Here is a 22745-nt window from a genome sequence, read left to right as displayed (position 1 = left end):
CACCAAGCAGATTAACAGCTATGACCACAGACAGCACATGATTATAATACAGGACAATCATGTATGCATCTGTCTCCTTCTATCTATGGGCGTGTTTTTGGGTGGATATTGATGTGGTAGCCGTCCTTACCTGTTTATAGGACCAGATGCTGTCTCTTTGAGGTAGTTTTACTGCCATTTCAAAGATGTTTGGCAAGTGAAGAGAGGCCACGGCAGATGCGGGTTTGTGTGTAGCTAAGACTTGCAGATGGTACAGGAGGATTTCTTTTACCTCATTTCCCATAGGTAAAGAAAAGTTAACTTGGTGTGTGTGTGTGTGTGTGTGTGTGTGTGTGTGTGTGTGGGTGTGTGGGTGTGGTTTACAGTGTGCCATGACAATTCCGGTCACTAGAACATGTGAGCTCAAACGTTGGCTTAGTCCATCGCTCATTGAACTCTCGACCTGGTGACCTTTTGTTCTGCTCGGTTAGCTTCTGATCTCCCAGATCACCGATTTTCTATACTTGCTTATTCCTTTTCACGGTTGTTGATATCTATCCCAGCATGCACATGGCTGTTGAGTGGAGCTAATGCGGAAGTGCCTTAAGCTTACGTTCTTTCCACTGGTCTCTGGTTGCAAAATGTCTGATTGTATAGAAGTCTATGTGAAAACGACTCTACTTCTCACTGACCTCAGTAAACATGAGTTCATGCTCCCAACTGCTAGTTTCAAGTCTTTTTAATACAGCATGATGTTCATTTAGTAAACTATGATCCATTTACAGTCAAATAGATGATAAAGCAGGGTATGCTTTAGGGCGGGGCTACACAGTGATTGACAGGTCGCTACCACGGTGTTGTCTGGTCTGGGATTTTCCGCGTTTTCATCATTTTTAACATTTTTACAGTGTGTGTTTAGTTTATGACAGTTTCGTGTGACATTTTGCTTGCCTAAAAGTGTCTTATTCAGCCTTCGGTTGTACTCCACTCTCTTGTGTCACTTCTGGTTCCAAAATACACAAGATGGTGACAGCCACAATGCCAAACTCGAGGCTTCAAAACGTCAGCCCAGAGACTTTGGTGTGACTACGTCCACTTCTTATATACACTCTATGAGATATAACCACAGATTCCTCGTCTAAGATGCATGTTCTTGGACTGTAAAGGAGACCATGAATATTTGCATGAAACACACGCAACATCCAAACTCCACACCAGAGAAAACCAAAAACTAAATTCCAGCCCGTCCACCTGCTTTTCCAAATAGGAGCAGGATGTCCACATGCACACCCAGACATTTTAGCACATTTTTTTCTGCAGTGCCACTGAGGGCACCACCTGGCTGGAACTGCCCCATATACAGCTTTAATTTAGCTCTGAGGGTCAGAGCGGTCAGTTGTGGACCTATTTCAGACGACCTGCAGATGCACACGTGTGATCTCATGAGCCAGAACTGACTTTAAATACAACAAAAATGCCGTCCAGTTCCTCCTCGGATTGTACTAATTTAAAGGATATTTATCGAAAGAGGATTTTCTAAAATGTGTCCGCATCCGATTACTGACACTAGTAGGTGAGATTGTCGCAGACCTGGAGAAAAGTAGCTTTTAATAGAAAAGCAGTGCAGTAATCCTGAAGATTAAGACACCTCCATTTGAGTGTGACAAGACTCAGTAACTACTGGGGCAAATCTCCCACTATGGGGGCACTTTAATTGGAATTAGTATCTCCTCCTGAGCTCGTGATTCTTCCCTTAAAAATATCTCAGGATGCCAAATAGCTGGCTTTGACTGTACCGTCTTGCTGCGTTTGAGCTGAGGCGCTGGGAGCGGCCGCCAGTGTTTACGTGGGTATTGAGCTGTTTGTTTGATAACCTGTTGGGTAAGCTGTGTACGTTCGTGGAGGGAAAAAAGTCCCATCTGCAGGACGGTGTTTCGCTCCGAGCGTGCTCGCCGAGAGGAAATGTCATCAGCAGATTTCCCCGAGTGCCGTGGAACCGCCACATCCTCTCTCCCGTCCTCTCGCTTTGTCTTCACTTTACTTTTCTTGGCTCACCTTGTCTTTTCTTGTCTTGCTCCCTTTTCTCCTTTTTCCTCATCCCCGGTCCTCTCTTGTCCTACCCTGTTCTTCTCACGCCATTCCCACTTTGTTCCTTTCTCCGCTGTCTTATTTCCTCCTTTCGTGGCCAGACGCGCCCGGGACATCGGTAGAAAACAAATGGGACACATGCCAGAGTAAAAAAGGCCTCAGGTGGGAGAGGGAGAGGTTGTGAGTGTCAGCTTATTATTTGCTCTCCCCTGAATGATGTTTCTCTGGGTCTGTTGTTTTGTCGCTCTCCCCGCGCGGCGCAGCCACATCGCTCTGAGCCGAAGGGTCAAAGAGGTCAATCTCCAGCCGGCTCTCTGCCGCTCCGTCCGAGCTTGTTTACAGCTTTTACTGTCGGCATAGATGAGACTCCCATGGGAGTACAGAGGGGCCCACACGCTTATACACCAACACACACACTGAAAGAAAAATAAATATTCAACAGCAAGAGCTATAGACAAGGTTGCCATGGCAACAGCCTGTCCTACCTCTGTAGCTGAACACCTATACAGTATAAGTGCACACGTCGGTGTACGCACACTGAGCTACGGAGCAAACATTTACACAGAGATAAATATTTGCGGGTGCCATAGTTGGGGATTTTCATCGTTTCGTTTTTTTATTCCGCAACATTTTAAATCTCCTGAAAGCCTAATCACGATGCTCAAATCCTCTCCTCAAAAGACACCTTAAAGCGAAAGAAAGGTGCCAGTTATAAGCCGAGATTGTGTGAAATCTAGTCTTTATTTTGTTTTAGTTTGATCCTAAAACTTGACGGTGCTGCAGCATCTTTGGAATCGTCATCTCGGCTTGAATGGGTCGTGATTAAACCAGAACTAGGTTCTGAATTTAGCTGCAGAAGAGCATTAGCCGTGTGTAACATCTAATTTGGAGCCGGAAAAAAGTCAGAAGCAGAAGGTGGAAGCGGTGAGATGACCCCCCGCTGCCTCGTTTCAGCTCTCGCAGAGAAACCAAATGCGCATATGAAAGTGAGTTGGTGAGCGGATCTTGCTGAAAACTTTGCAAAAATGTCATTTGTGACTTCTTGTTCAGTGATGAATAGGTTTTAATGACTGAATTAGAAGTCTCTGGAGTTGTTTTTATGTTACGTTTGGAAATGTACAAGAGGGAATGCACCCATTGTGGCGCTTACATAAAAGAAACTGTTAGCGATTTCTTGTTTTTTCATCCCTGCCTGGCCCTTTCGCCCTGCACAAGTATAGAAATAGAAAAGTGACACATGCAGCGTGTTAAGCTGAAGCTTTGAGGGCCTGACGCTGACAGTAACTGATCCAATGGTCTCGCTGCTACCAGCAGGTTTTCGTACTCCAACAGCACAAGCATTTATCAAACATGATCGCTGCTTTTCCATTCTTCGTCGATGATATTATTAAGACAAACATGTCTAATGAGGTTGGGAGATAATCCAACTGTTCTTTGTGAGAGATGTGAGAGAATGTGTTTACTGACAGTGATCCAGTGTGTGTTAGTGTGCTATTTGTTTTATGTTGTTCGTATAGAAGCTCTTTGATCATCCCTGGCAGTTTCACTCGCTTGTAATTAATTTAAATGTCTGCAAACAAAGTTTTAATATGTATGTTTCTTTATTTTTTTGCCATCTTCAGGATCTAATCCTTCTCTTGTTCTTCTCCCCCTCTCCGTCAATCTTCTCAGACTTTGTCAGATCTGTTGGCGGCGGTGCGCCTCCCCTTCATCCACCCGTCCTACCTGCTGAACGTGGTGGACAACGAGGAGCTGATCAAATCGTCGGAGGCGTGCCGCGATCTGGTCAACGAGGCCAAGCGCTACCACATGCTGCCCCACGCGCGGCAAGAGATGCAGACGCCCAGGACCCGGCCGCGGCTCTCCGCTGGTAAACACACAAGCTCGTACACACGTAGAGCAGAGATAAACTGATGTGCATCATCTTTGGCCCGCGTGACCTGAGGACAAGGTGACAGCGACATGATCTGCCACCCACCAGCGTAATTGACCCAGAACACATCGCCAGGATCTATGCACCCACCCACACACACACACACACACACACACACACACACGTATATTTCATATTTCAAATCATATTTACTGCTACGGGGTGACAGAGAGGTCAGGTTCCCACAAGGAGAGCCTGACTTGCAACTGCATTGTATTGATTTTAGCCCACAACTGGAAAGCACTGATTTAAAGCGCCGTAAATATTTTTCCACACAACCGTTTAAAATGCTTAAAAGTACATGCTGGGCAACAGGTCGTATTTCCAAATGTCAGCACAGGCTTTTCTTTCCATAATTAAACAAATGGCTACCTGAGCCAAACCTGATTGAGATTACCATGAAAGGTTGGAACCATACCGGATTTCGGGTCTTTGCGGGCTACTGAACCCCGGCTCTTTTACAGCAAACCCAGCACGTAAACATCTCCTAACAAGTTTGTTTTAACACCAGCTAGGCACAGGCAGGTCTGTCATCCATTTCAAAGCAACCAGCCAACCATTCACTGTCTGACCACCGCCGTTGTTCGGGCCATTGCAGACCGTGTTTGTTTACATCGTTAAATTCAAAGAATCATTCATGGGAATTGGAAGGCGCCTGCAAATTGCTTTTGGCCGGTAGATTTTTCCCTCAGGTCGGCCAGGACCCCACTCTTTCCCCCTGTAAAGAGCTGCCTAATTATAGTGTCTGCATGGTATTATGAGCTTCGCACCAGCACACCTTACCATTCCACACAAGTTATTTTCTGCTTGGTAGAATAAAGATAATTGCCTAACAAATGGCACTTTATGGAGAGGTCGGTTCACAAGCCAACACCGTTGTCCAGCCGGTGTGTTTATTTGCCAGTAAACAAACATCGAGGGGACTTGCATTAGTTTTGTATTTCTTCCATCTGTAATTACCTGTAATGCCGTCGCACGGGGGCTTCATAAAGAGTCATTTGCCTCATGAGAAAAGACATTTGTGGCAGTACATGCGCTCAGCATCATCCCATTACTCATCCCTCGATCCAGCAGTTTCTCCTTGTTCTCAGCAGTTTCTCGAAGCGTTTTTTTGTCAAGGACCATTTTATAGTGTTTGGTATGTGCATATCTTATGCGTCATGCAGCCCCATTATGCAGGCTGAAGTGTATATTGATTCACAGCAGCTCGTGGCTCTGTACAACAGAATTATATAAATGCTGCCGGGATGAAAACATGCATGATGCATTATGCCCCATTGGCTCAGTGAATGGGAAATATAGGGAAGTTTTTCCGATCAAGTTTTGAACTGCAGTTCTTATTATAACTGACTATCTGGACGGAGAATTTTATCTGCGTGTAAAACTGTTGGTTCTGATGATGTGTCTGGATAAATACGGATGTGCCGTGACGGTCTGACCGTATTCTGTGTCTGTGTCCTGATTGTCTGTGTGCATGCATGTGTTGCTCAGCCATCTGCTGCATTGGACAGGGTGGGCTCTGCACAGCAGGGTGCGTGGTCACCGGGACTGCAGGGTAGCACATGTACATGCAGGACGGCGAGGAAGAAAAAGACCGGAAGGAGAGTTCTAGGTTGCTGTTGGAGGACAGGAAAGAGAAGAGACGTACGAGAACGGGAGGAGAGGTCGGGATGCGGTCGGAGAGGGGGGGAGGGAGGGAAGGAGCCAGGGGGATCAGAAATGAAATTTGAAGGGCAGACATTTGATTGAGTTTATTCCTTGAGCATGTGTCTACTTGTGTAAGCGGTAAGTGTGTGTGTGTGTGTGTGTGTGTGTGTGTGTGTGTGTGTGTGTGTGTGTGTGTGTGTGTATTTTAAGTGTGAGCAAGCAGATGGGGCACCACCTGAGCTCGGTTGATAAGTCTGTCAGGCGGAAAAAGAAAGGAAAACTGCCATCCGTGAAGCACTTCTTGCTGAGCACAGTCAATCTGTGAACTTGTGCGTCGTCTGCATATGTGAGTGTATTATAGTGGGCGTGTCTGTGTGTGTGTGTGTGTGTGTGTGTGTGTGTGTGTGTGTGTGTGTGTGTGTGTGTGTGTGTGTGTGTGTGTGTGTGCATGGACACATGCCTGAGTGCCTCACACATTCAGCCTTTTTTACTGGTGATGAATGTGAGTTGAATTACATTATTTCTAAGTCATGAAATTTTATTTACTCTTTTGAGACAAATTTTTAATTAGCATCCTTTCACAGCCCGACTTAAACGCCTGAATCCGGTGATAGAGGTTATATTCACCGTGCAGGTTTTCCTAACACATGCATTACTCAGGCCAATATATAAATATCATATAAGAATGATAACACATAACAAAAACTGGCGTGTTTGAATTAAGATGACAATAGTTTGACATCTTGGGAAAATGAAACACGATGTGTTAATGAGTGCGCTTTAGAGGTGCTGCTGGGCAGATTGTTACCTTCATACAGAGCCGGTCTGATTCAAGTCTTTGTTGAAGCTAAGCTAACCGGTCGCTGCCTATAGCCCATAGACTGTGTATAAGAAGAGCATTTCAGTTGTTGCCATATTGGTTTTTGGGCGTCGACACGGTAAGTCACACGGTAGGGTAGCTAATTAAATTATTAATTTATTAATTATTACATTTACATCTTTGAAACTTTGACGCTCAAGTCAACTAAACTCACGAGTCATTGGTGTTTAAGTCCAAGTCTGTTTTGAGTTAGTCAAGTCGTGTCTAAAGTCATGTGACTTGACTCCACACCTTCACACTTTCAAAATGAAAACATTGACAGATTTGAAAGTGTCTACGGCGAGCGCGTTAGCTCTAAATGGGTAATTTACACGTCTGGCAAAGCTAGCATTCATTTGTGTCGTGTTTCTGTCCAACTGACAATGATTCACTTTCCTTTTAGCGAGCGGTAAAACTGAATTTAGAGCAGTTAAGTTACATAAAACCAAACCAGTTAGTTAAAGAGGTTCTGTAGAGCAAAGGGGATCTGCAGGGTCTACACCTTTCATATTACATGAAGTCATTTCATCCATCGTTAATATAGAAATATTGATTTAATATTATACTATGGTGGTAAAAACCTGGCAAAATGTTGATATTAAGCTCATACATCATGTCACGAGTAAGAAAACCATTAATAGGAATATTAATGGTCTATGAAGATACACTCGGCAATGTGCTCGTAAGATGGAAGAGCATGAACTTTTTAAAATTTAACAGAAAGGCCGACATCTTAATGAGTACTTGCTCCATTAGCTATAAGCTCTAAAACAGTTCTTTCTCTTGCAGCTGAATAGGAGCAGCCAGATGGTTTGCACACACCCTTTAATTGTCTTGTTTTTCCAGGTTTTTTCTTTATATAGAGTCCCGCTGTGCTGCATTGTTGTAATTTATTTCTTTACTTAATAGCCCAGTTGTTATTGGTGGTTGATTTTCATATCAGTCACTCTTGACAGGTCCTGGTCCGTCATTGCATTGTTTCACCCGACGTGCTCCTGTGCAGACTTAATGACACATGGTTAAAAACAAAAATACATGTATAACAGCGCCGGAAAGCATTTGGACAACGCTCTTTTCAATTACGACAAGGCAAGAGTCATAAAATTTGAATAACCACCATGATATAAAGTTTATTTTTGAGTTGAGTTGACAGTCCTCTGTCTCACTTTGCACCTCGTTTGCATTCTGGAGCGTTTTACTGAGTGGATGCTCTGCCCATTCGTTTCATTAGATGCTAATTAAGGAGCCAAAAAGATATTCAGCATAGAAATAGGCTCTCTGTGATCTTCAAATATAAACTTTATTGTAAACGCAAAGAGAAGCTCAGTGTGCTTCGGGTTGAACAGATGGCGTTATTCTATCTTTTTTTTGTTTTAACATACTGTGTGCACTAACTTTAGGGATACTTATTTTTACGTCATGTCATTCTTGCTATACCTTACTTTCCTGCCGCAGCTGTGAACTTTCCAGGAAGGCAGGCGTGGGCGGGGGGGGCGGGGGGGGTAGCTGATGTCTTCTGTTAACAGCCTCCTGTCTTCCTCATTTGGACAGAAAAAGAGTGAAATCTACGAGCGACTCATAATGAATCCACGGTGTTTTGCGTACTGTATGTGTATCCATTAGCTGCTAATTGGTTAATTAGAGTGGGGATGTGCATCTGATTAGCTGTCATTAGACGTTCCGGGGGATCATGGGGATTAAACAGCCGCTGGTGCTGGGAGTTTACTCGCAAACCTTTTTCGTCTTAAGGTTGTAAGATGCACTCTGATTTATAACCTCTACACGTGTGTGTTTGTGTGCTATCAACGAGCGAGAAAAGTTCCCTTTGGTATACGGGCAGCTTGTGTAAGCGGCCTCAACAAAACCCATACGCTGTGTTCCCGTTTCCCTCTCTCCACATGTGTCGCTGTGCTCGGCTCGGAGGAGGGAGGAGAGCGCCAGGGCAAACTGTTAACTCAACCCAGCCAAGTGGAATAGCACTCAGACAAATGAGCTGTAATGACTAGGAGACGCAGGGGTCCAGCTCAGCTCACACTGTTCCTCTGTCTCGCTCACACACACACACACACACACACATACACACACACACTTACACATTGGTATATCTTTAAATACTTGTGCTGTAGGAAGGAATCCTAAAAGAAGAAGCTCCATTCTTTCTCAGCTTGTCTTTCTTTATGTCCACTTTATGATCATCTGTAATTACGCTCTCATGTATCTAATGGCGGAAAAGTCAAGAATCACAATATACGCACAGCAGCAGCAGCAGAGATAAGCGTTTAGGCTTGCTGCAGGTTCACTCCAGTGTTTCCGAACACGTGTTTTATATGTGATCATCGATAAAGTTCCTTAGACATCAAGAATATTGTTTTTTTCCTTCAAAACTGAGATCACAACCCGGGCGTGTTGGAAATGTTATTATTAAACGTTATTGGCCGTTTTACATTCCTGCAGCCAAATAAAATACCCTGTGCTGGTTGCATGCTGGTCGGAAAATGGCTGGATTTCATTACATCAGCCAGCACAATAGCTTGGCTCGCATCCACATTTTGGAGACAATAAAACCGGGCTGTTCTGTGGGGTCCGTACGAAGCCCGTAGGCGTGACATTCATCTACTCATTCACACCTCCTCCAGCCAGCGGACTCCTTGGAGAGCGGCCGTAACGCCGCCGCCACCGCAAAGAAAGGAGAATGAGATTCACACCTTGTAAGGAGAGCATGAAATATCATCGGATGCCTTTCCTCTGTAGTCTGCCACCTACTGCTTTCTGGCTCAAGCCTGATTAACACTCTGTCTCGCTGATCGCCTCAACTTTTTCTCAAATATTCCATGTCAACACTGACAGTAGCTGTTTTTCGTGGAATAATTGAATTTATCTGTGATCGTCTCTCTGGCTGCACAGCCTCAACGCTAACCATTAAGCAAGGCCAACGCGACGGGGAAGCTGTCAGCAGTTTTGAAAGACAATTATAAGCTTTTTTTTTTATTTTTATGTCAGGACTGTGTTGATTATTGTCCTGCTCTGTGTAATTATTCAGGCTTGGTTTGTCGTTTAGAGCCAATGCAGCGTGAGATTACTCTGTTTCACCTCTCAAACTGGAAAAGCAGGATGCAGGAGAATGTGCCAGAAATGTCTTAAGCGCTCCATGTGAAGAGTGCCCTTCAGCGGATCCTCTTCCGATTTTATTTCTGGAGTCTGAGATGGTATTTCAGGGAAGGAGAGGGAGGGAGAAAGAAACGGAGCGACCGAGCGGGAGAGAGAGAAAGTTGATAGCCACTCACAGGAGAATTGGAGTGTGAGTTTTTGATATTCCACCGGCTTATCAGTGAAATCTCGAGCAAACATGTCCATCTCGGCTCATAAATGTAACATGGAGGCAGTAAATCTAGATTTGATAACCCCTGGTCTGAATGTCTGTAGACGCTGCAGACAAAATTAAGGTTCCGTCCACTTGACCTTTCAGCTGGTGACGACTGTTAGCCTGAGCTACCGAGGAGACAAAGGGCGAGGGAGTGAGGGGGGGAAGGGAGGGGGTTGACAGGCGAGCGATCGCCTCGGCCGCAGTCTGCAAAACTTGACTGGCTTTGTTCCTAGAGCTGCACTTGGTGCTCAGACCCAGAGCGAGCAGCATTTACAGGAACGTGGCTCATGCCACATCTGGCGCTCTGACCTGCTGCAAGGGCTGGAAGGCTGCTTCAGCCTCATGCAATATTCAGCAGACAGAGGGAACCTGGTTAGAGCTGTATCATTGCATGTGCTGACGGTGCAGATTTGGTTGTTTTGGACCGCGGCTGCATGTGTGCCTGCATCTATTAAATCACAATGTTTACGATTTAAAATACTGCAAAAGTTGAACGGGTCATCCATTCAGTTCACAGGAAAACATCTCGTTGCTTTCCTATTGTTGTGTCTAAACCGTGATAGATTTGGTTTTGACGTATCCGTCCCTGGTTTTGCTTTGTGTCGCCTGCCCGATTCAATACGTGGAGGGGAAATGAAATTTCCTGCTCACAGCATTGAAGCATTACATTTAAAAAATTCAACAGAAACATCTCTCTCCGGTGACAGTGTCCCAGTTACTCTGGAAACTCCACGGAATAAACCCTGAACAGCTTCTCTGGTGGAAAGTAGTTCCACCAAAAAAACAAAAAAAAAGACATTCACTGCGAGGTGTGTGGATCCTGCTGAGTATTGGGGACACAGTTTCTGGAGAGACACAATGCAGTTTCCTTTATGTAATTACAATGCTGCTAGCGCCACAAACCACTAATCCACTCACTGTCATTGTATCCGGGCGGAGGCGGAAATCTCACACAAGGATGTGTGGAAAACGTTGGCAAATAAAACCAAAAATAATCTGCATGTCTAAATACCGCTAAAGGTGAGTCAGTCATTTGAGTATATTGAGCCTTTAAACATAGTTTAAAGACATTTGAGGCCATTAAAAAAAACGAATTGGACGTCTACCAGCCAATCACTGAAGTGCAGATTTGTAGCCCAACCGACAAAAAAAACAAAACATCCAAAAATGCGCACAGACACACTTGAAATCGTGCACATGCATACACATCGCACATCCCTGGACCCTGACATTATTTGGGAGCCTTTGGCCCCCTGATCCTCACCATAGCAAATTAACACCCTGGGAGAGAAACCACAGGATTAGGAAGGGGGAGAAAAAAAGCAGAAGAGAGAGAGAGAGAGATTAGAGAGAAGCGGCTGAGATAAGAGGAAATGGTTATGGACCAACAGTGAGATATGAACGGCTCTGAGCCCTGAGAGACAGACTGCCAGTGTCACTGTGCCTTTGGTACCCGGTGAGTAAAAGTCTGCACCAGTTTTCCTCAGTCATACAGCATATGAATATATTCACACATATATATATTTATACATGCGACACATTTACTAACACACACATTGACGCTTTTTTTTGTTCCTCTCACGAGGACTAGATCAGATGTTTGTTTTCATCGTCACCTGTGTATTCCTGTGATTTATGTGTTTAATGGCTGACTGCAAAGCAACCGAGTTTCCTTCCATGACAATAACAATAAAGTTAAACACTAATGAGAAACGGAGCTCAAAGTCTTATTATCTTATTAGCGACGTACTCCATTCATAAAGTACTTTAAGTACCTCACGGCTTTCTCTGTTTGAATCTAGTCATGACGAAGATGAACTATAAAATAAGGGAAGCAGAGAAGTTGGAGATGCTTTTCATCTCTGAGATAATTAGAGATCTGTCAGTCACCGTTACCATACCACTGATATATTGTATTTTCTGTCTACTTCCCTGTAGAGCTGTTTGGCACAGGAAGTACCACATCTATACTTACTAACATCCATCCAGCAACAGACGAAGCAATCCAAGACGAAATGAAATGATCACAACAGGAAGCGACATGTTACTGTTGATGGTCGATTCAAAGAGGAGACATGGACATGTTTTAAACACAACTCTAGGACAACTGAAGGAAACACGAGGCTATCGTCATTGCATTTTAGAAATTTGTGGATAGTTGTTATTGCAATGACCCCATCCCATCTCAAAGTCTATCTCGGTACGTATCACATGACCAGCTGTCACGGGATTTGTAGGCGCTCAAAATTCCTTTAGTTTAAACCACTTTATGGACTTCTCCTCCACGTTGGCTTAACAGTCAAGTTCATTTTTTACCTTCAAAACAGCATTGATGGAGATTATGGCTCCAGAGATATGACTGAAAGCCCCAGAGACAGTTACTAAATGGACCTTGAGGTGAGATTGTTTTGGCAACTTTTTCCTAAGATAAAGAATGAAGTCTCGGTGCCGGTGTTTGTTGTAGTGCAAACCAGTTAAAGGCAAGGGCATCTAATGCTGGGAGGACAATCCTTGCACATGCACATGACATGCATTTCAGCGAGGCTCTTCAGCCGCGCTGAGTAAATACTCTGCAACCTCACTCAACCCAAACCCCGCATTGTCCCTTTGACTTTAACTGGAGCAAAGCACAGCTGGTTAAAGGAAGCTCACAGGGAGCTGGTCGAGAGGTAAAAGGTGCAGGGGGCGAAAGGACAGGACGCAGTGAAGGAAGATGAAATGGAGAGTGTATTGGGGAAAAGGTGCAACGACTCCTGGGGTGTCAGAGAGAACGACTTGAAGAGAGAGAAAGGAAGATAGAGATGGAACAAAGACTCCCGTAGGTAGAGAGAGAGAGAGAGAGATGGAGGAGGAGAGGGAGGCGTTAGCCTCGGGGTGAGAAGAAAGAGGATGAATAGTGAAAGCAGGGTCACAGCATGGGGCAGAGAGCAAGGAGACACGTAACAAGGTGAGATAAGAGCCGGAGTGGCAGCAGGGAAGAGGAAGCGACAGAATCTTTCCATTCTGTCCTCATCTTTCCATCAACCTCTCTTCTTCAGGTGTCACCGTACGTCCGTGTCTGTGTCCGTGTGTGTGTGTGTGTCCACTGAGAATCCAGCTTGTTCTAGCATAAGGTAAAACATGGGCGGCGTGCTCCTGTCACAGATCGGTTTCATTTGGTTGCAGTCGAGCTGGGTGGAAGCAATACGCAGATACTGCCTGTTTTTTTGTGTGTGTGCGCATCATGCTCTGCGGGTGGGCATCAAATTCAATTTGAGATTCAGCACTTACAGCACTTACCTGTCCGCTCCTCAGAACACATACTGTTTTCTTCTTTTTTTGCCACACAATTCACAGCCTGCGATGACTGAAACCTCCTCCTGAGAGATTTAATACTGGGCTCTGTCCAGATGCTACCATCGTCGTCTTTGTTTACGCTCAATGCACGCTGCCTCGCCGTCTCCTGTCTCACTGACGTGTTTGCTGATGTTCTAATGGACCGTTTCGGGCATTTCTTAAAGCTGCAGTAGTTCATATTTTTCTATTAATATTTTAAGGGATTAAAATGACTACATGTACGTTAAAAGTGTCAATCGACAACGCCGTGGTAGCCACCCGTCAATCACAAGGTAGCCCCGCCCTAAAGCATCCCCTGCTTTATGGTCTGTTTGACTCTAAATGGACCATAATGTACTAAATGAACATCATGCTGTATTGAAGAAGACTTGAAACTAGAGATTGAGACCATAAACTCATGTTTACAATGTTTACTGAGGTAATAAATCAAGAGAGAAGTAGAGTCATCATAGACTTCTATACAACCAGACTAGACTAATAGAAAGAATGTTTTTAGTTTAAGCCCTTCTGCATTGGCTTCACTTTTCACAAACGGAGGTTGCTGCCTGGCTTTAGTGGTAAATGTCCACACACAGGACTAGAGAAAGAATTTAATTGAGTACTGACAGTATAACAGCATAGAATTTGTATTTAGTTATATATGTTTCTTCTAAGCAGGGTGTCATTCAAAAGTTGTGATCAAATGTATTTTTTCCTGAATATAGAACAGGTTAAAAATATACCCGAAATATAACAAAAGGTCAGTAACAATCAGGAGAAGCAGACATTTTCCGCCCAAACTGCCATGGGTATAAACTTCTTCAGGAAACATGAGCTGTCAAGACTTGGTTATCCCTTCATCCCCAACCGCTCGCCTCCATCCTTCGATCTTCCATCCCTTCACCCCTCTACCCAACTCCCATCAAACCTGCAGCTGACTGACAGCCGTCCCTGTGAGGCTTCCTTTTCGGAGGAAAAGCTTACACATACGCACACACACACATACACACACACACACACACCCACGCAACCATCTGATCCGATGGCGTGACTCCCCGTCAGCGGTGCCGCTCTCTCTGTTTTGGTGCGTTCTGACAGGCCGGTGTTGGCTTGTGTTAGCTTGTGAATGTGTTCAGGGCTTCAGGGGTCAGAGCTGCGCTGCAGCCTCAACGCACAGATGTGGACTCTCCCTGACGTGTCCAGCCGAGCGGAAAAAGCTCCACGAGCAACCCTGCACATATGCAATAGGTGATCATGAAGACCTGCATGTGCACAGACGTACAGTTCGGCGCGTTGAAGCGGCATGTGGAATTGCTTAAGCTGGCCTAATTGGACACAGTGGGGGTTCAAGAAGGAGACATTCTATGTAGAAAAACAACAAAAGAAATTGCTCTTATTCTGTAGTCGTTTGTTCTCAAGTTTACTTTGTCAGAATAAAGTGGAAAAAATCCAACAAACCAGCAGCATCAGGAACTACATGTCCATCTTCCACCATGTTTTAAGATGGAATAGAATTTTTTATTTCTTCCTGAACAACATGAATCCATACAGATATCACAACAAACAGTAGAACATTGACTGACACGGAAAATTTCAAATTGTCTCACACATAGACGCTGAAACTTTGACAACTTAATTGAAGCAGTCAATATGAACAAAGTGAAACGGCTAAAAAGAAGTAAGAAGAGGAGATGAAAAGAGATGAAAATGTAATCCTATAAAAGGCAGAGGAAACCGGTCCAACATTTAAAATCCAATAAAGTTGAAACACTGCGTGTGATAAAGAAAAATGGAGCGCAAACACATACAGCAATAGCAGCAAACTAATCACAAGCAAGAAACAATAGCAGAGCAAAGTCAATATAATTAGTGTGTGCGTGTGTGTGTGTGTGTGTGTGTGTGTGTGTGTGTGTGTGTGTGTGTGTGTGTGTGTGTGTGTGTGTGTGTGTGGGAATGGTTGGAGGCTCATGAGAGGGAAGACAAAGAGCCTGTTTTCACTTCATTTTTTTTTTCTTCAAAGAACAGCTGCTGTAGCTGCGACTGTCTTATAAAACTACACTCCCATTTATTAGCTGCGTATCCACGGTATTGAGGGCCGTTTGAGGTTTAGGGTCCGGGGCGTGATGCCCCGAAGCTGTGAAAACGAGCCCATGATGGGCACGAATCCAAATCTTTTTCAGCGGCGCTCCACGTTTGCACATCTTTTACGCGCTGCCAGAAAGGGCGGCGACGCGCACACGGCTCCCACGTCCTCCGCATATTCTCACGATTGTCCTTTTGTTTTTAAGCTCGTGTACCTTCATCCTCGCAGCGACTCTGTCACAATTTCTCCTTGAGTCGTCTTTCTCGTCCTACGTAGAGGAAGGCGTTCTTATAAAAAGTCTCACAGAGGAAAAGAGCCAGTCAGCTCTAAGCTGTCCACTAAGTCTAAGCTGTATGTCCACGATATGTCTGAGGCGGTGCTTACTGCTCTGTCTGTTTGCTCAGACTCACCAAAGCCCATTGTAGTTTTTATATCTTACTCCTCTTTTACCCTTTTCCTCTTCCTGGAGAAAAACAAACTCTCTGTTTTACCAGCTTTGGAAGAAAAATAGAAGCTTAAGAGTTGGAAATAAATAAATAAGGGGATCGGTTTTTTTAACTGAAAGAAACAGACAGCCTCTGTCGGGCGAGTGTCTGTGCGGAAAAATATCGATCCAAGCAGATGAAGCAGTGGTTAGCCTTGGTTTGGAATGTTTGAAGATGAGTCTTCCCTCCACTTCCATCTTTTCCATTCCATCTTTGTTTCTCTTTCCTCCTCTCTCTCTCTCTCTCCTCACACCGTCTCTGTCTCTCCCTATCACCCCTTCCTCTCACTCCCTGGCTCGCCTCCCTCCGCCCGCCCGCCGCTTACAAACACACAGCTCATTTCTGTCGTCTTGCCTGCTGACTGGAGCCTGCTGCTGAAGACTGAGAGGACCTGAGACACGCATGTGGCAGCCCGCCAACCTGTTCGTGTGTTTTGGATCACTGGTGTCTTTATCCAGCAGCTCCCCGTGTGTGTGTGTGTGTGTGTGTGTGTGTGTGTGAGAGCAGAGATCGGCTGAGGAGCAACAGGGATGAGTGCTGAACGTGTCTCAAGTATCTTCTCAATCACACAAGGTCCTCAGCTCGTGTGTGTGTGTGTGTGTGTGTGTGTGTGCGTGTGTGTGTGTGTGTGTGTGCGTGTGTGTGTGTGTGTACACAAGTCCAGACGCATCTCCTGGTGGAGATGTACACAGATTGATTCTCGCCTATTGATTTTGCGATTCTCTTATGCCAATGCTCAAACACCGTGTATGTTTCACTGTGGCAGTGTGTGGACATGTAGAGGAAGGGAGAGCCAGAGAGCTGTGCGGCAACCGTACGGATGGCAGCCCCATCGGTCTCGGTAATTGAGTTATACTTTCCCGTTTAATTCAGTAGTTTCCTGTGACCGAGAGGAAACTTTTCTGTTTTGCATTTCCCGACAAGCTTATTGACTCGGGGACAGCCGGGGCCTGCTGAATTCAAAACAGCAGACTTATAATGTATGGCTAGTTGTGTTTGTCCGTTTGCACGCAGACTGTCAAGGTTCTATGAAAAAAGTTTCAAACGGTGCGTCAACACCCGCATCTATTATTTACATCTGAAAATACTTTTGGCTCCAAAAGAGAAATAATGAAATGGTGAAAACGTAAGTTTAGTTTTGTGGAGCCGTTTTGCTTTGGGCCCTTTTGGAGTCTTCTCAATAATTAGTTTGAGGTTTAAACTGTGATGTATTAGTCCACAGAATGTTCAGCATTACTTTGCAAACCCTTCATACAAAATAATATCTATTTGTGAAGACAACCTAAAATAATAAAAGACAATTCAGACATATAGAGTTGCCCTCTCAGCCGTCTGATTTGTAACAAATCAAGTATACATATTAAACATAATGCCTCTTAGTTACAGCAGCACTGGGGGCGTGTCAAAGAGGCTTTGATTCAATCTTGGCTCTTATTTACTGGTGGAAACCTTCCCTGATGGCCTGCTTTCTCCCATCTCTCTCCTTCCTTTGTCCACCCCAATCCTCCTCTTCCACCCTCCTCCTGCTCCTTTATCCTCTAGGTGTAGCGGAGGTGATAGTTCTGGTGGGAGGGCGCCAGGCGATCGGGATGAGCCAGCGCTCCCTGACAGCAGTCACCTGTTTTAACCCCCAGAGTAGTAAGTGGTACCCGCTGGCCAGCCTGCCCTTCTACGACCGCGAGTTCTTCAGTGTCATCTCGGCGGGAGACAACATCTACCTGTCAGGTGAGCTAAATCGCCCGCTCCAGCAGCACAATTGTAGCTTTTCCCCGTCGCAGTCATTTAGCGGCACAGAGCAGGAGGACAGTAGATGCCATCGGTTTATCTCACTGCAGTAGTGAAAGGTTATCCCTGCATCCAGGAACAGTTCATGTTAACGTCGTCATATGATTTGTTCAAATGAAAACACAAACGTTGGCCTCAAAATGTCTTCTTTAGATTTAAAAAGATGTAATACAAGAATAACTTGCCCACATGCAACACCGGGTTGATTTTGCTGTTCCTAAATAGTTTCCTCCCTCTCTGTGGATGGAAATGTCCGTTTGTCAGTTGGCCCACCCGCCGCAAATATCTCAACAACTAATAGATGGATTGCCCGTGAAATATTCTCCAGACGTCCGTGATCCCCAGAGGAGGAATCCCACTGACTTTGGTGATCCTCTTGTCTTTTCATCTAGCGCAACCATGAAGTTGACCTTTGTGTTTTTTAGTGAAACGACTATTAGATGGATTGCCATTAAATTTGGACGGACGTTCATGTTCCGCTGACGATGAATTGTAATAACTTTGGGGATCCCCTGGCTTTTCCTCTCGTGCCATCATCATCGTGTTTATGACTAATTACCTGCAAAACTAAAGACATCAACCCGTAGCTGTACACGTGTTTGCAAATTAGCGAGATGTTGACGAACGTTAGTATGCTGACGAAAACACTGTTATCATTAGAGCCTCCAGAGCTGCTAGCATGGCTGTCAACTCTTCGTCTCGCTATGATAATAACGCCTACCCAAAGTGTTCAGACTCGACATGAACATTTCCTCTTTTTGATTTTCATCACTGCTCATTTTTTTTCAAGGTAAAAAGACATTTTGGTTTTAGATCAAGAAAATCAAGCCATTGGATTTCTGCTGCTGACCTCTTTTGATAAATATCCTTTCATCAAACTGAATCTTGCTAAAGGTCTTTCATTCATGAACTCTTAGAGAGGACATTTTCTCTTTATGACAAATCTAACTCAGCAAAGTGGAGCTACCCTGGCCCTCACCGACTTCTTGTGACCTTTGTAAAAAGAGTCAAAGAGTTTTAAAAGGATGGCCGCCCTCAATCGCCGACTCATCTGTTGCTTTGAAAACTTAGTTCTGACCAACACTGCAGACAACTTTGATGTCTTTCTTTTCAGAAGGGTCCTTCTGTATTGAATGTCTCTCCTATTTACCTTCTCTAGAGCTTTTTTTATTTCTTTTTTTTACTTTTTTTTTTGGCTTTACAGTCGCTGCAGTGTTCTGCAGTTTATTTTGTTCCGTAGTGGCACGCTGTGCACTCCGTGACTCCCTCTATGAGACACCTTTAAGTTGCTCCTCCAGAGGCAGACTGAATTTCTCCCTCCTCGGTCCATTTGTGCGAGAATCCTGCACGGTACTCAGACCTTGACATTGCACCGTGGAAGTGCAGCAGGATTTGTCCTGCGTGCACCTTTCCTCTCCCTCTTTTCATATAAATGTAAATTTGTGTTTGGGCATTGGAACAGGTATGCATGTGTCCGCTGGGAGTCGGACAGCCAGCGGGGAAATCAGAGGTGTTCTAGCAGGCCAATCAACAGGCTCCGGTCTGTAGCCCTCCTAACACTCTGAGCTGGGTCACTGAGTCACGGCTGGTGTTACATGTCAGACTACACCTCTAACGGGGCCGCCTCGAAGAGAGCTGAAACAAGTAGAGTTTTGATGGTCGGCTGGTTGACTACTCAACCCAGCGGCAAACAACTTTCAGTCAGGTGGCCATGTGTATGACTTTTTCTTTTAAATCTCTCAAAAAAGCACCTCGTATTTAGGAGCGGAGATTTCAATATTGAATAGAAAAGCGTTTGAAGAAAGAAAGACTGTTTAAATATTCTAATCATTATCTTAGCCCTGTGTTTTTTCATCCTAATACTTATAGTTCCAGGTATTAAGGAGCTGAAGGAAGGAGAGCCGCAAATATAACTTTGTTTTTATTTTATATATTAGAAGAAATGTCCACCCCTTGTTTTAATGTAGATATACTAAATGAAGTCTGTTTTCTCTGGTCGTAACCCAGGTAGAGTTCTTGAGTTTCTTAAAAGGTTCTTGGTTTCCTGGGATAGTTCATACAGTGGAAACACCTTTATATAATCACCCCACTTGCCCACTTTAATAACCCTTTACCTATATGTTTCAGGGGGCACAGAGTCTGGTGTGATGTTGGCTGATGTATGGTGCTACATGTCCCTGCTGGACAACTGGAATCTGGTGTCCCGGATGACCGTGCCCCGCTGCAGACACAACAGCCTGGTATACGACGGCAAACTCTACACCATCGGAGGACTGGGCGTGTCAGGGAACCTGGACCACGTGGAGAGGTAAGAGTCACGTAAAATCATCAGCAAGCCCGTCTCCAGATGCCTCCAGCGGCTCCCAGCTGGTGACCGCACAGTCCCACGCTGCTCTAACCCCGCTTTGACGTCCGTGTCGGGGAGAGTGCACGCGTGGACGATTCTGCAAATTATAGACGGATGCTGAGCAATCCAGTTCGAGCAAATACATATTCACACTGCGCAGCGAGACGTGGCAGATGGTGTGGCATGCAGTTGTGCGGTGCAGCATATTGCAAAAAGTGTGTTGGACAGGTTTGTTAGCATTTTCTGTGAGAGCAAAAAGGTGCAGAGGAATGAATCCGAGCCGGAGCATATTAAATGGTCACAGCTGTGAGTGTTGTTGTGCAACGACGAAGCGCCTCTTACGTCTTTCCGAGTGGTGCATGAGTGCGAGGATTTGCTTTCAGAGAGCAGAGTGGTGTGCTGTGTCTGATTACATCCACTCATCGACACTTCATTTGAAGGTTGTCCACTGTGGCCTATTCAGCCGGGTCTTTTCGTCTTAATTTTTTTTAAATCTGTATTTGTTGAAACTCTTCGGCATGAAACCCGTATAGACCGCGTTCTCATGGAGTCTAATGAATCCCTAGTGGCACAGAACATGAAAAGGGATCGTCAAGATTTAATCATTTCATTCATATCGATTGGGTTTTGTAACACTGCTCCCTATTTTTTATTTTTCCCTGTAACCTGGGCCGAGGAGTGAGTTTCATGAGAGAGAGAGAGGGCTACCTCCCCTGCACGGCAGAGCGAGATTAACCAAAGCAATCAAAAGAACATTACTGAGTATATTAGAGCAGGCCGCTGCCGCTCATTACCTAGCAGCTCAATTGATCTCCGAAGCGGCTCGCAATGCACAACAGTCCTCCAAATGAAACAGCCTAATTTGATATTTCCCCGTAATGCTGCCATACAGTGTCGTTATGACGGGGGGGTAGATAGAATATTTGCCCCGTAATGGAAACGCATTTGATTCCTCTGTCTCTGAGCTGCTTAATTTGAGAGCTTGCCACTGCATCTAGGGCATTCGCAGAGATCACCGCTTCAGCGCGCGATGTTATTTGTATGTGTTTCTACGTCGGTGCCCCTCGTGCGTGTGTTTCTTTGTGCAATCGTGAAGCTTCTCCGAGGCCCTCAGCAACTGGACTCAATTATCAGCGTTGTAGAACCTTAACCTACTTCGCCTCTCTTACGAGAACTGTCAGAGGCCTCTTCTGCTTGATATTACTGCCCGAGCGCTGCACTCTCGAAGGCCGCACCGGCTTGGGGGAAATAACCCGCTCACTGAACAAAATAGTTGAACTCTTAATAGTTAGGAGGCGATTGCGTGGCGCTGTGCCTGAAGTGAACCATTTGTAACACAAGGGTCAGGGTCGTATTCAGCAGCCTTATGTAAATGCTAACGGGTCTCTCAAGCTATTCGGGCAAAAATTGTCGGAGCAGTCAACAGGCTTGTTTCTAAGCAACACAGGCTTTTATTTTGTCTTTTTCAGAAACCATTATGTGGAGCGAAAGTCAAAATCGAGTCAGATAGTCTAAAAAGACTCTTTATTCTTGGAATAAAATACATAAATACATAAAGGATTGTGCTTTTAGAGAGGGCACAGACGTATAGAGGAATGTATGTGTGATATTCTAATAACTCGGTGCCCGCTAATGTATTTAGTCGAAGTTTTTCTGGAAATAGTTTTTATGATAATGATTACAAATGCTTTATTCATTGCTTCAGATTTCCATTTAAAATGTGTTATTATGGGAAGTCTACCTTTCTCTCTGTTGAGCCGCTGTGAATGCCTCAGACTTCCACAGACTTTGTTGATGAATTGCAGTTTAATCAGCTGGCAAACGCTGGAGGTGCGAGCTGCGTGCACCTTTGTGGAGACCAGAACATCTAACTGTATTTAATGTGAAGAGGCTGACAGCTGTAACTGGGGGATAGCGAGGGCACTGTAAAGGTTGGAAATATTTAGCATTTTGCATATTTGAATTTGCAATAGTCTCCGCAGAAATGCTTCACCCTGAACTTTGGGTTGTGAGGAGGAAATTACCCCCGGCACTGGTGATGTTACATCTTAAACGAGAAGCGTGTAGCCATTCAGAAATCAGTCGGTATGTGCCTCTGCAGAGAAACTACTTCTTTTCTTTGTTGGGTCTTTGAAGCAGATCTATTGTGGTGGGTTATGCATCATTTACATTCACAGTTTTGTAGAGAATTTACTGCTGTGAACAGTGTTGTCTCCTTCAAACGTATGTTTTAAAACAAGGTATTCATTAGGACTGAATGACAATGTGACCAACTGTTCCACAAGCTGATGCTCAAGCCATAATGCACATTCACACCTTTGAGCAATACCGCTTGAAGAAAAAGAGCTGTTCAACAATCCCACATCACTTCAAGTGTTATTTATCTCTGTGGGAATGTAAACAGTGCAGAAATTAGGTGACAACAAAGACAACGTAATTGGTCATCTTTGTGATAGACTTCAAAAAATACACCAGTGAGTCTCACTGAGAGCTGAATAATCCCACCTTCAGACAGAATCACATAAATCCTCTCTCCAGCCCGAAGCACCTCCAGTCTCAACAGAGCAAAGGATGAAGCGAGACAAAAAACACAGGACTTTTGTCCAGGAGACAGCTGTTAATTCCCCATGTGAAACTAAAAGCAAACATTGACAATAAGTCACGTGAGTCGCTAGTCACGTGACTTGTTAATGAATCAAAAGTCACTTTATTTATTAGTCAGTGAAGTTATCGTCAACCACGATATTTTCCTGAACCTAAACTAAGTGGTTTTGTTGCCTAAACCCTAGCTTCCTGTCACGACAGAGCTTTATTTTGAAATGACACTATGCATGTAAGGACTGGAAAGTGACGCACCGCC

The 22745-nt window shown here is 44.7% G+C and overlaps 1 protein-coding gene across 1 annotated transcript in view; it reads left to right on the top strand.

Moving 5' to 3' along the window:
- klhl29 (kelch like family member 29) overlaps positions 1 to 22745 on the top strand; it is a 188734-nt gene that overhangs the window by 140247 nt on the left and 25742 nt on the right. Inside the window, exons 12-14 of the mRNA XM_076084165.1 lie at positions 3739 to 3937; positions 17296 to 17478; positions 19666 to 19846. Of these exons, the coding sequence (XP_075940280.1) occupies positions 3739 to 3937; positions 17296 to 17478; positions 19666 to 19846 (563 nt within the window). The remainder of the gene's footprint in view (positions 1 to 3738; positions 3938 to 17295; positions 17479 to 19665; positions 19847 to 22745) is intronic.

The sequence above is a fragment of the Anarhichas minor genome, unplaced genomic scaffold, assembly GCF_050575085.1.
Source record: "Anarhichas minor isolate MPS153535 unplaced genomic scaffold, ASM5057508v1 ptg000136l, whole genome shotgun sequence".
NCBI classification, from domain to species: Eukaryota; Metazoa; Chordata; class Actinopteri; order Perciformes; family Anarhichadidae; genus Anarhichas; species Anarhichas minor.
Note: the sequence above shows the minus strand (reverse complement) of the source record. Positions and strands in the feature narration are given on the sequence as shown.